We start from the raw sequence: 12,474 nt of genomic DNA, 5'->3' as shown, positions 1-12,474 counted from the left end.
TTGAGACAGGGTCTCATTCTGTCACCCAGGCTGGAGTGCACTGGCATAATCACGGCTCACTGTAGCCTTCACCTCTTGGGCTCAGGTGATCCTCCTGCTTCAGCCTCCTAAGTAGCTGGAACTATAGGCATGTGCCACCACTTCTAGCTAATTTTTAATTTTTTTTTTTTTGTGGAGACAGGGTCTCCCTATGTTGCCCAGGCTGGTTTTGAGCTCCTGGCCTCAAACTATTCTCTTGCCTCAGCCTACTATGTCCTGGGATTATGGGTGTAAGCCACTGTGCCCAGCCTATGGGGTTTTAAGTATCACTGTGGAGAAAACCATGTCTCCTCTAGCCACATGGAGGAAAAGGGGGGACATGTGATTGCACCAGCAGTCTCTGATTAGTGTGGCTGCATGTGTAGATGTGTGTGGGACAGAGGAGCGCCTGCTCAGAGCTGCCTGTCCTTACAGGTCGCGTGATTTCTACCACACCTGCTACTGCCTGAGCGGCCTGTCCATAGCCCAGCACTTCGGCAGCGGAGCCATGTTACATGATGTGGTCCTGGGTGTGCCCGAAAACGCTCTGGTAAGGCGGGTGCAGGGCTTCACACCCCTTCTCCACAGGGACCCAGTGGACAAAGCCTTTCCAAGTGAGCAGAACTGGTTCTGCATTTTCTGTGTGGACAGGCAGAAGCTTGTGGTCCCCCGCTCCTGGAGCTGTGCAGCCGTCAGTGAGGATGTGACTGTAGAGGAGATGTACCTTTGGGCAAGCTCAGGGTTCCAGATGAGCAGTCTGATCTGTCCCAGAGCTGAGGACCTAGCCTACTGCTGGTATTAGCTTCCTCTCAAGGAGGCTGCGGGTCCCAGCAGGCTCATGATGGCAGTGCAGCTGCGTGGCCTGGCTATACAACCTGCTGCATCTCCCCCAGAGGTTCAGCTTAGATGCCATCTGTTCAGAGAATGACATCCCCAGAATGCTCTGCTTCAGTGCCTTGTTCATACTCTTTGTAGCACTTTACTCAGTTGCTGATGTGTTGTCTAGTGTGTATTTGTCTGCTTTCCTCAAAAAACAATAGCCTTGTGAGGGCAGGATGCTCACCACTGCAGCCAGCTGAGGACAACCTGGCAAGAGGCCCTCTGAGCCTAGACCTGAGCCTGAGACATGAATCCAATGGGGACTGTCCCCAGTGATCAAATCACAGGGTCCATGCAGACTGCTGTGAATGCTTGTGTGCAGTCCCCCACTCTTACTAAGCCCTAATTCCACCAGTGTAAACATGGCCTGCTGCTGCCATTTAGGTCACTGCCTTATTTTCTAATCTGTCATTTAAGCTTCCTTTTTGTTTTTTAAAAATTATTTAGAGACAAAGTCTCACTCTGTCACCCAGGGTGGAGTGCAGTGGCATGATCTTGGCTCACTGCACTTCTGCCCCCCCCCCCCCCCCCCCAGTTCAAGTGATTCCCCTGCTTCACCCTCCCGAGTACCTGGGACTACAGGCACATGCCACCATGCCCGGCTAATTTTTAGTAGAGACCAGGTTTCACTGTGTTAGCCAGAATGGTCTCAATATCCTGACCTCCCAAAGTGCTGGGATTACAGGCAGGAGCCACCGCACCAGGCCACATTGTCATCTTTGATAGCTCTCAACTGCTCCCCAGTGTTTTATGCTGACAACATCGTTAAGATGAACACAGTCATACTTTTTCTTTTTTGCCAATTTGATGGATATGAAATGGTATTTGTTTGGTCTTACATTTTCCTTGTTATTAGTAAGGTTGAGAATCTTTTCAAAGGTTCGTTGGCCATTTGTGTTGTCTTTTGTGAATTGTCTGCCAGTTCATATCCTGTACTCATTTTCTTACTGATGGATAACTTGTTTTCCCTTAAGTATTTGTAGTTCTCTGTATATTCTTCATACCAATCTTTTGTCAGTTACATGTGTATAGTGAATATCTTCCAGCTTGTGACTTGTCTTTTCATTTTGTGACTGTTTTGTGTTATAAAAGAATATCCAAGACTAGGTAATATATAAAGAAAGGAGATTTATTTAACTCATGGTTCTGTAGGCTGAGAAGTTCAAGGGCATGGCTCTGGCTTCTGGCAAGGTCTGTGCTGCACCACAAAGTGGTAGAAGTCAAAGGGGAAGCCAACCCATTCAAAGAGAGGAGAGCCTGAGGGCATCCTGGCTTTACAACAGCCTACCCTTGCAGAAACTAATCCATTCTCTCGAGGAGTAATCCAGACTCCCCAGAGCAAGAGTGAGAGCTCACTCACTACTGCAAGAACAGCACGAAGGTACTCCTGAGGGATCCACCCCTTGAACCCTTACACCTTCCATAGCCCCACCTCCCAACGTTGCCACCCTGGGGATCAGATTTCAACATTAATTTTTGTGGGGACAAATAACCCACATGTAAACCATAGCATTGTTTTTAGTGTCTTTTTATTAAAGGGAAGATTTTAGGCCAGATGTGGTTCGGACCTGTAAACCTAGCACTTTGGGAGGCTGAAGTGGGAGAATCGCTTGACCACAGGTGGTCAAGGCTGCAGTGAGCTCTGTTTGCATCAGTGCACTCCTGTCTGGGAGACTGAGTGAGACCCTGCCCCCAGCCCCCCTCCCCTACAAAAATATTTTAGTATTTTGATTTTGGAGTAGTCAAATCTATTTGTCTTTTCTGTCATCGAGGGGTTTGTTTTGAGGGAAGGGCAGATGATTTACTTAAGAAGTCTCTGCCATTTTTTGAGGGAAGCAGACAAAAGAAGGCACACATTAAACAAGTTATAGTTTGTGATGCATGCTATAAAGGTAATGAACAAGGCACTGCAGCAAGTCATTACATGTAATTTCTAATAGTCTAAAGCTTGCTTTTTTGATCTAGATTTTTAATTCTCTTGGATTTGGTTTATGTGTATGGTGAGGGTTGGATATAATGTTATCTTTTTTCCATATGGATAACCAGTTGTTCAGCACCATTTGCTGAAATCTACCACCTTTCCTGCCGATGTATGTCTCATGTGTGCCACACCCTCAAGCTTCCATACATGAAGGGGCCCTGTTTCCGGACTCTGTATTCTGTTCCTTTGGTCTGTTTGCCTATCTGCACTCTTTTAAGCAAGTCTGAAAACAGGCAAGTCCTATCTGCCTTGTTGCTTTTCTTCAAAATTGTCTTGGCTATTCTTTGCCTTTTGCTTTTTCCTGTGAATTGTAGGATCAAGTTCTAATAGGATTTTTGTTGGAATTGCACTACGTTTTAGATTAATAGGAGAGAACTGACTTTTTTTTTTTCCTTCCTGTCTTCCCAGGAATAGAAAGAGAACTGACTTCTTTTCAATATTTAGGTGTCCCGTTATGAGTGTAATTTTTCTTTAATATCTTTCAATGGTTTTTTTATAATTTTTTCCATAAAGGACTAGCTTTTTTTTTTTTTTTTTGGTTAGAGTTATGCCTAAGTAATTTACAGTTTTTATGTCTCTTGTGACTGGAATCTTTTTTTTTTTCTATTATAACTTACTAGTATATAGAAATGCTAATGATATTTGTAAATCTTGCATCCAGCCACCTTGCTGAACTCTTAATAGTTTTAAGTTTGTCTGTAGAATCTGTTGGATTTTCTATTTTCTTGCCTTGTATTATTGGCTTTGATCTCCACATAATGCTGACTAAAGGTAGTAATAGAGGGCATTCCTGTCTTGCTCCTGATTGTAATGGGAAGGCTTTTTATAATCTGAGCATTAGGTGTGACATTCACTATAGGGTTGTGATAATTACTTTATATCAAGTTAATGATCTTCACTTCTATTCCTGATTTGCTAGGTTGTTTTTGTTTCAGTCAATAGGGTAGTGTTAAATTTTATTGAATGCTTTCTCCACATCTGATTACTATTCATGTTTTATTAATATTCTATTAAGCTTATATAAGGTTAATAGAATATTAATAAAACATATTAAAGATGAATGTTTATTCTTTAGAATATAAGGTTATTAATAGAATATTAATATAAGGTTATATTCCCAGGTTAAGCCCTTCTTGGTCATAGCAGAGAGTGTGTGTCTGTGTGTGTGTTTGTTCAGTACACTGCTGGATTCAGTTTGCCAGTATGTTTGCCTAGTACTCTTATTTAGGATTTGTTTGCATGTGTGTTCATAAGAAAGACTGATCTAAAATTTTACTGTCTTGTCCTTTTCCAGTGTTTCAGGATAATACCATAGCCTCATAAAGTTAGATGGGTAGCTTCCTGCCCTGCCGACCTTTTTTTCTTTTTCATTTTTAGAGACAGGTTTTTACTGTCTCTCACTCTGCCGGAGTGCAGTGGTGTGATCGTAGCTCACTGCAGCCTGGAACTCCTGGCTCAAGCTAGCCTCCTGCCTTAGCCTCCCAAGTAGCAGAGACTACAGGTTACATGCCACCAGAACCTGCTAATTTTTAAATTTTTTGTAGAGACAGGGTTTTGCTATGTTGCCTAGGCTGGTCTGGAACTCTTAGCCTCAAGCTATCCTCCTACCTCAGCCACCCAAAGTGCTGGGATTATAGGCATGAGTCATTGCACCTGTCCCCACTCCTTTTTTTTCAGTCTCTTAAAAAGTTTGTATGGGTCGGAGATTATCTGTTTCTTTATAGGTTTGAGACTACTTGCTTGAGAAACCATCTAGGTCTGGTATCTTTTGGAAGATGTGGGGGTTGCAGAGTAAGCAATTGTTATTTATTTCTTCATATAGGCCTTTAAAAATCCCTTAAGTCAATGTGGACAGTTTTTGTAGTTTTTTAAAAATTATTTATCTAAAAAAAAGAAAAAAAGAAAATTTATCAACATCCCATGGCGGGGGGAAAAAAAATTGTTTATCGGAAGTTTGGTATGTTTTAGCATGAAGTTGCTCATAGTATTCTCTCAAAATGTTTTTCATCTCTCCTGCAGTCATATCCTCTTCATTCTCCCACAGGGGGAGAATCCTGAATATTGGCCTAGGATTATGCTCTGTGTCAAATCTAAAATTTCTTTTGGGTTTCTGTGATGTACTAGAATGACATCGTAGAATTTAAATGACTTGATAGCCTTACTACATAATAGGGTTGTGGTCCTTTTTTTTTTGGCTCACTGCAACTTCTACGTCCCAGGTTCAAGCAATTCTCCTGCCTCAACCTCCTGACTAGCTGGGATTACAGGCACCCCCCATCATGCCCGGCTAAATTTTGTATTTTTGTAGAGATGGAGTTCACCATGTTGGCCAGGCTGATCTTGATCTCCTGACCTCAGTGATCCATCCGCCTTGGCCTCCCAAATTGCCGTGATTACAGGCATGAGCCACTGTGCCCAGCCCCTTTTTTCTTGATTATAAATGTAAATACATGTTTGTTATTTTCATAATTGGGATACATAAAATATAAGAAAATTAAAACAATCATCACTATTAATACTTTGGTATGGGTACAATTTTTGCCTATATATACATCACAGGTACGAATACACTTTTTAAAAAGTTTGAAGCCAAATCACAGTGGGTCACGCCTGTAATCCTAGCACTTTGGGAGGCCGAGGCCGGTGGATTACCTGAGGGGTCACGAGTTTGAGAACAGCCTGGCCAAGATGGTGAAAGCTTGTCTCTACTAAAAATACAAAAATTACCCAGGCATGGTAGCTCACACCTGTAATCCCAGCTACTGGGGAGGCTGAGACAGAAGAATTGTGTCGTGGACCGTCCAGGACGGGTAGGCACGTCTGCCCGGGGGTCTCTCGACCTGCAAGAGGGTCCCAATACCTGGAAGAGGGAGTGCGCCTGGAAAATTAATAAAGACAGAGAGAGAGAAAGCGAGGCGTCTGGAGGGCTGATAGGCTGTGCCTAAACAGCAAATTTTATTTTTCAAAGGCCAGGAATAAATACACTTTCTTGGCTCTGGTTTACGTCATAGTAAGAGGAAATGCAAATGTATGCCTCACATGGCCTATACAATAGAGAAGTCAGATATGCAATCAATGGTTGTAAAAAGTAACAAAATTTTCTACAATCACAAAGTTTGTTTCCAAACATTATTCACAAAGCTTGTTTACATCCAAACATTATTCACAAAGCTTGTTTACATCCAAACATTATTCCTCCTGGCTGCAGGTATCTCTGGTTTGACCTTGTTTTAGAACTGAGATGTGAAAAGGTTTTTTGGTTTTGCTCATCAGAATATCTTTTAATCGGATTCTCCTTTGTCTGCTCCTAACTCAACTTAACTCAACTTCCCCATTCAGGAATCTCTGAGTCAGGAATCAAAGCCATCCCTATGGTGGCATTTTGCTTTGAAACCATTATCTAGGGTACAAGGCAGTCAGGTAAGTAAAGGTTAAAACTTATACTTAAAGAGTCATAAAAAGGTTAAAAGCAGGAACCGGTTGCTGGTAGGGGGTTACTCGGTCTAGCAGCAACGCATAGTTTTAGGCCCAAAGGATATTGTGGTTGATATTAGAAACTGATAATTCATCTTTAAGTTCCTATATTTCTGGATAGCTCGACTGCCTCCAGTAGGAAACTGTGTTTGGGATCAAACTCACCGTATAGTGAGACTCACGCCTTTTAGGGGTCTCACACGGGAGTGTTCCCCACAGAATTGCTTGAGCTCAGGAGGCAGAGATTGCAGTGAGCCCAGATCATGCTATTGCACTCCAGCCTGGGCAACAGAGCAAGACTCCATCTCAAAAAATATAAAAAGTTTGAAATAGTATTGTACATACTATTTTCTCACATAATAGGTTATAAGCATTTGCCTATATCGTTAAATATTTAAATGCATGTTTATAATGGCTGTATATTACCCTGTACTAGATCATTTTAGCAAATAGACCATGTTTGAACCTTTGGGCTTTGTGTGATAAATCTGTGTGTGTATCTGATTTCTTATACTAAATTCTTAGAAGTGCCTTTCGTGGGGCAAAGGATGTGTATGTTTTCAGGGACCACCAGGATGATTCACTGGCCCCTGTTCTTCTCTTTGCAGCAGCCCACTCACCCAGTGTACAACATTGGACCAGACAAGGTGATCCAGGCCACTACATACTTCCTGCAGAAGCCAGTCCCAGGTTTTGAGGAGCTTAAGGATGAGACATCGGCAGGGCCTGCAAGTGACTAGACGACCTGGGTCCCTGCAGCTCTGCGCTCACTCATCTCCCCAGTCAGACAAGGTTTATACGTTTCGATACATAACGCGTTCTGTGCTACACAAGCCTTAGCCACATTGGAGCTGTGGTTCTCTTTGTCGTTTTTTGTCAAACACAAACAAAACAAAACCAATGGCTCTGGGTTTGGAGAACACAGTGGCTGGTTTTAAAAATTCTTTCCACACCTGTCAAACCAAAAATCTGTCCACTCATGTGGTGTGGTTGAACAGTGCACGCTAGGAGGAAGCAGCCCCTCCCTACCAACTCTCCAGCCAGGATGATCACACAGAGATGAATGGCATCTGAGTATTACGGCGTCCAGCGCCACTGCTGACTCCCACTTGCACGTCACCATTCAGTCACTAGACTGGGTACCCTCCCATGGGTGGAATAAGTCTGCTCCATGCCAAGGCTGGGCTTTGGGTCCCATCAAGATGAGTTCTTTGGAAGACTGTGGTGGGTTGCACCAGGAGGTGCCTCTGCGTCTTGACTCCCACCCTGCTCATTTGCAAGGGAAAGGAGCTGGAGGTGGGGAGAGAAAGGTCTCCTTCAGTTAGGAGTCCCTCCACTTCAACACTGGAGAACTGAGCCTTGCATCTCTCCAGGGTCCAAGTCCACGCTTGGTGCACAGGCAAGACTTGCTTCAGCCCCAGGTGTGGCGACTTAGACTTGGGAAATAATTATGAGTAGAAAAGGAACCTTGAGTTCAACGTGCCATAGGAAGCAGCCCTCCAGTGCCCACCCACCTCACTCCTCCCCATCATGTACCGTGAAACCCCCTCTGCTGGCCTCAAGGCAGTGTCTGCAGGCTGAGGCCATTCTGTGGGTTTCTGTCTTTCTTCCACCAGACTCCAAGCCCACTCTTCTCCAAGGCGGTGTTGTCTTTTCTCACCCAGAGTATTAACACTACTAAGTCTTTCACCTTAATTTATGACTCAGGATTTATTCACGTCCTGCTCACTCTAGGCTCACAGGAATAAAATTAAGTGCCAGACAGGGTGGCTGCCACTAAGGCACTAGCCTTGGGAGCTGGTGGTGGCAGCAAGGGGTGCTGCCCAGCGTGCCGAGTCCTGGCTGTGTCTCTGCTGTGCTGCACATTGAGCCCCTTCTCAGTCAGTGGGGTGTCGAGTTGGGTCATCTGTCCACTGACCTGGCCTTCATGTAAGCAGCTGTGGGCTGTGGGCAGACAGGAGCTCAGAGATGCAGCAATGAGGCTCTTAGAAAAGCCTGGCAATGTGCTGCCTCCAATTCCCTTTTGCTTTGACCTATTGGGCTATTACCTCCTTGAAATAATAAAAGAATAACATTTTCTATGACTTCTCTTATTTGTGATCTGTACCAAGAAAATGCCCAATGGTAGGAGCTATTGGGTTGCTCATGGGATGGTCAGTCTCCTATGTGCGGGATTCCAGACTGTTCATATCGATGGTAATGAAGAACGACCCAAGTTCCATCCTCACATGCTGTCGCCTCCAGTAGAGGAAGCCATGGGCCTAACAGAGTGGGAAGAGTTGTTTTCCAAGCTCCCTGGGGTAATTCAGTGTGCTTTGTCCCAGCCCTCCACACACTGCATTTCATGGTCTGTCTCCAACGAGACAGTAAAGACTGTGCCCAGTAGCCCAAGAGCAAGCTGATTCAGCAAGGGTGGGTGGATGTCCTGGCCAGAGGCAAGGGCTGTCACAGGGACAGGCTGGAATTCTGGTCGCTTGGCTTTCCCTTCCTCTGGCAAGAGACCCTCTCCGATGGGAGGCCAAGAACATGGATGTCCTGTGGCCTGACCCTCCAGAAGATGGTGTCCTTAGAAGATGCCCAAATCCACATAAATAAGCAAAATGCACACCCAGGAATGTAATTCCTGCCCCCTGTGCTATTTTTGCCCTGTTAACAAAGGTTTGCACTGCAAGGCGACATATTCCATCACTATAACAAAAGGCAAAATCCTCTCAGCACCAGAAGCCTCAAGGTATTGTGCGATTAACTGTAATAATAATTAATGTGGTTAACAGAAGGGACTGCTTCAGTCTGAACTGGCTTTTTACCAAGGAGGAGGGATCTGAGCTGGGCCCCGAAGGGTAGGTAAAGTTAGTCTGGGTAGAGAAGAGAGAGGGTTATTTCAGGAGAGTTTACACTGGCAATGAGACATCCTTTTCAAGAGGGTTTCCTGACAGCTCTCAGGGTGAGTCCTAGAGATTTGTTTATTCATTTGAGACAGGATCTTGCTCAGATGCACCCAGCCTGGAGTGCAGTGGCACAATCATGACTCACTGCAGCCTTGACCTCCTGGGCTCAGAAAATTCTCCTGCCTTAGCCTCCCAAGTAGCTAGGACCACAGGTACACACCACCACGGCTAGCTGACTCTTGTACTTTTTGTAGAAATAGGGTTTCGCCATGTTGCCCAAGCTGGTCTTGAAACTCCTGGGCTCAAGCGATCCTCTCACCTCAGCCTCCGAAAGTGCTGAGATTACAGGTGTGAGCCACCGTGCCTTCGGAGAGTATGTGAATCCTTGAGTAGAAGACATTTATGTAGCATTCAAGGTGGCTTACCCCAAATAAAGACTTTATCCCATCAACACAAAACTAATACAGAGCTCTGTATCCAGATGGGCCCCAATTTTACCTGTAGACTCCATCTCAGACCCACCTTGAAGACCAGGTAAGTTGGGAAGCCTACCGGACCCTACAGGGAGCAGAGCATGAAGAGTTCATGGGTAAATGGGAAACACCCATGAGATAACAATGCCAGTAACCTATAGTTCTAAACTGCTGTCCCTTCTTGGTATTACTAAGCATTCTTCTGTATCTTCAATGACTGGGATACTTTCATGTAATAATAGTGTCAAGTGACAAATATATTCTTCGTCAGTAAGGCTTGAACCAAGCATTCGAGTCACCCACGTGCACTGCTTGGTGGTATTTACTGCCTTTGAATAGGAAGGAGAGTATAAGATAAGATACCATTGCAACTGGTAGAAAACTTGGCCCAAATTGTCTCTTAAAGCAAAGAGACTATCTGTTGACTCTGAACTGCAAAGTCCAGGAATTTGGCTGGCCGTTCGGTTCCTCACCCTCCCTCCATCTCTACATTAGCTTCAATCTCAGGCTGTCTATGGGGCAGAGTACCAATAGCTCCAGACCCTACATCCTCTTGGGGTGAAGTTAGCAGACAAGCACACCTGGTGTTGCCCCAGCCTTCCTTCCCAGCGAGTGTCATTGTGTTTCACTGGCTTTAATCAAACCAAGTGCCTTTCCAAGAAGCAGTCTGGTGGCCTGGAGAATACAGTACACCAATTGGCTGCAGTCTTGGTCACATGCCTCTCCCATGAGAGGGAAATGAGGCTTCATTAGAAGCATGTAGTTTTTGAGAAGGAATGAAGCCCCAAATGCAAATTAGGATTGTTGCCAAAGAGGTAAATGGATACTAGAGAGGCAAACAGCCATTGCTGTCAAACAGTGGGTTATTACTGGGACAGAAGCCTGTAGAGACATTGTTAGTATCCATGTGACTCTTCCCTACCTATGACAGCCAAAAGGTTTGCCTGGGTTTGGTGCCCTCCTACCTCCAGGCCCAGGCCCTGATTGACTAAGCCAATCTATCTTTCTCTCTGTCTGTCTATCTAGAGATGGAGTCTCGCTCTGTCACCAGGCTGGAGTGCAGCAGTGCAATCTCGGCTTACTGCAACCTCCACCTCCCAGGTTCAAGTGATTCTCCTGCCTCACCCTCCCAAGTAGCTGGGATTACAGGTGTGTGCCATAATCCCCAGTTAATTTTTTTTTTTTTTTTTTTAAGTGGGGTTTCATTATGTTGGCCAGGATGGTCTCGATCTATTGACCTCATGATCCGCCCACCTCAGCCTTCCAAAGTGCTCTGGGATTACAGGCGTGAGCCATCATACCCAGCCTAAGCCAATCATTCTAATTTCTCTGTCTTTGCCCCAGTAATTTGTTCAGGTTGGGAGTAACTCAGGCCTAAGCCAGTCAGCATCCTTGCCCTGGTGATCAATTTAGAGCAAAAGCATGTGACCTAAAGAAAGAGACATCATGGATGCTGTATGACAGGGAGAAAAGCAGCTCGTTCATGTTAGGGGATGGTAGAATGTGTGGCCTGGGCCTCCTATAACTGTTTTTCTACCTAGAAGGAAGCCAGCATACAAAGACACTCTGAGAGACTGAGAAACATGGCCCTGATCACATGGCTCCTGAGGCCCATGTGGCCTCTGGGTTTTCAGTTATATAAGCCATTGTGAGTTGGACTTACTATTACCTGCAGCTGAAAGCAACCTAATAGTCATGTCATTTAGTGACAAGGATATGCCCTGAGAAAAGCATTGTCAGGTGATCTTGTCATAGTGTGATCATGGAGTGCACGTACACAGACCCAGACGGCAGAGCCTACCGCACTCCTAGGCCATATGGGGTAGCCAGTAGCTCCTAGGCTACAAACCTGTGCAGCTTGTCACCATACTAGATACTGTGGGCAACTGGAACACAAGTGGTATTTGTGAATCTAACATGGAAAAGGTACAGTAAAAATACAGTATTATGATCTCATGGGACCGCTGTTGTACATGTAGTCTGTTATTGACCAAAACATTATGTGGCCTGAATATATACAAAACTCTACCACCAATTAGCCCCAAGACCAAGGCCTTACCTGCTGCTTTAAAAGTGCTGACCACTCTTGCCTCATCTAGCCAAACAATAACCCTTAAGACAGCCCCTCCTGGTCTACCGCCTCTCATTTGATCCTTGACTCACCTTGTGAGTAAAACAGGTGTATTATCTGCCTTCTACAACTGGAGAAACAGGTTGGAGAGCTTAAGTGAATCACCCAAGGTTTCCCAGGCGTCAAGTGGTGAGGCCTGGGCCTGAGCCTGAGCCTGAGCCCAAATCTGCTGCCTCCAAAGCCCATGCTGTTCCATCACCTCAGGCCTCTGAAGGAAGGCGAGAGGTCTCCGGGAATGGCAGGCAATGGCGAAACATGCTTGGTTTACTCCCAGGCTGGATGACCGAGGCCCTGAATGCCAGCTCCTATCTGTCACTAGGTTGAGGATGGTGACAGCACATAGCAGGGAAGGCCCCTCACCATTCTGATAAGGTCTCCACTTGCCACCAAGTGTGTGGCATAGTGATACTTGCTGCACCAGGTGCATGCCACACCAGTGCAGAGTGTGATGCTGTGTGGCTCAGGGAGGCCGTGATGAGTCCATCTTCCCGGCAGCTGACCAGAGCTAGATAGCAGCCAGCTTTCTCCGACCTGGCCCAGGCACATCTAATCGGTTCCTGCACATCCTCTTACTTTTCTGCAGTAACCCGTCTTGCCTCTGCTTACCACCTGCTGCGGACGTGGGGCCAG

General features: G+C 45.4%; 1 protein-coding gene across 3 annotated transcripts in view; it reads left to right on the top strand.

The window, feature by feature from the left end:
- Positions 1-8,431, top strand: part of FNTB (farnesyltransferase, CAAX box, subunit beta) — a 91,534-nt gene extending 83,103 nt beyond the window's left edge. For all 3 annotated transcript variants that reach the window (XM_074393117.1, XM_074393118.1, XM_003924430.4), the window contains 2 exons: positions 454-568; positions 6,961-8,431. In XM_074393117.1, the coding sequence (XP_074249218.1) occupies positions 454-568; positions 6,961-7,092 (247 nt within the window). In that variant the 3' untranslated portion in view covers positions 7,093-8,431. The remainder of the gene's footprint in view (positions 1-453; positions 569-6,960) is intronic.
- Positions 8,432-12,474: the final 4,043 nt, after the last annotated feature.

Source organism: Saimiri boliviensis, chromosome 2 (assembly GCF_048565385.1).
Source record: "Saimiri boliviensis isolate mSaiBol1 chromosome 2, mSaiBol1.pri, whole genome shotgun sequence".
NCBI lineage: Eukaryota > Metazoa > Chordata > Mammalia > Primates > Cebidae > Saimiri > Saimiri boliviensis.
Note: the sequence above shows the minus strand (reverse complement) of the source record. Positions and strands in the feature narration are given on the sequence as shown.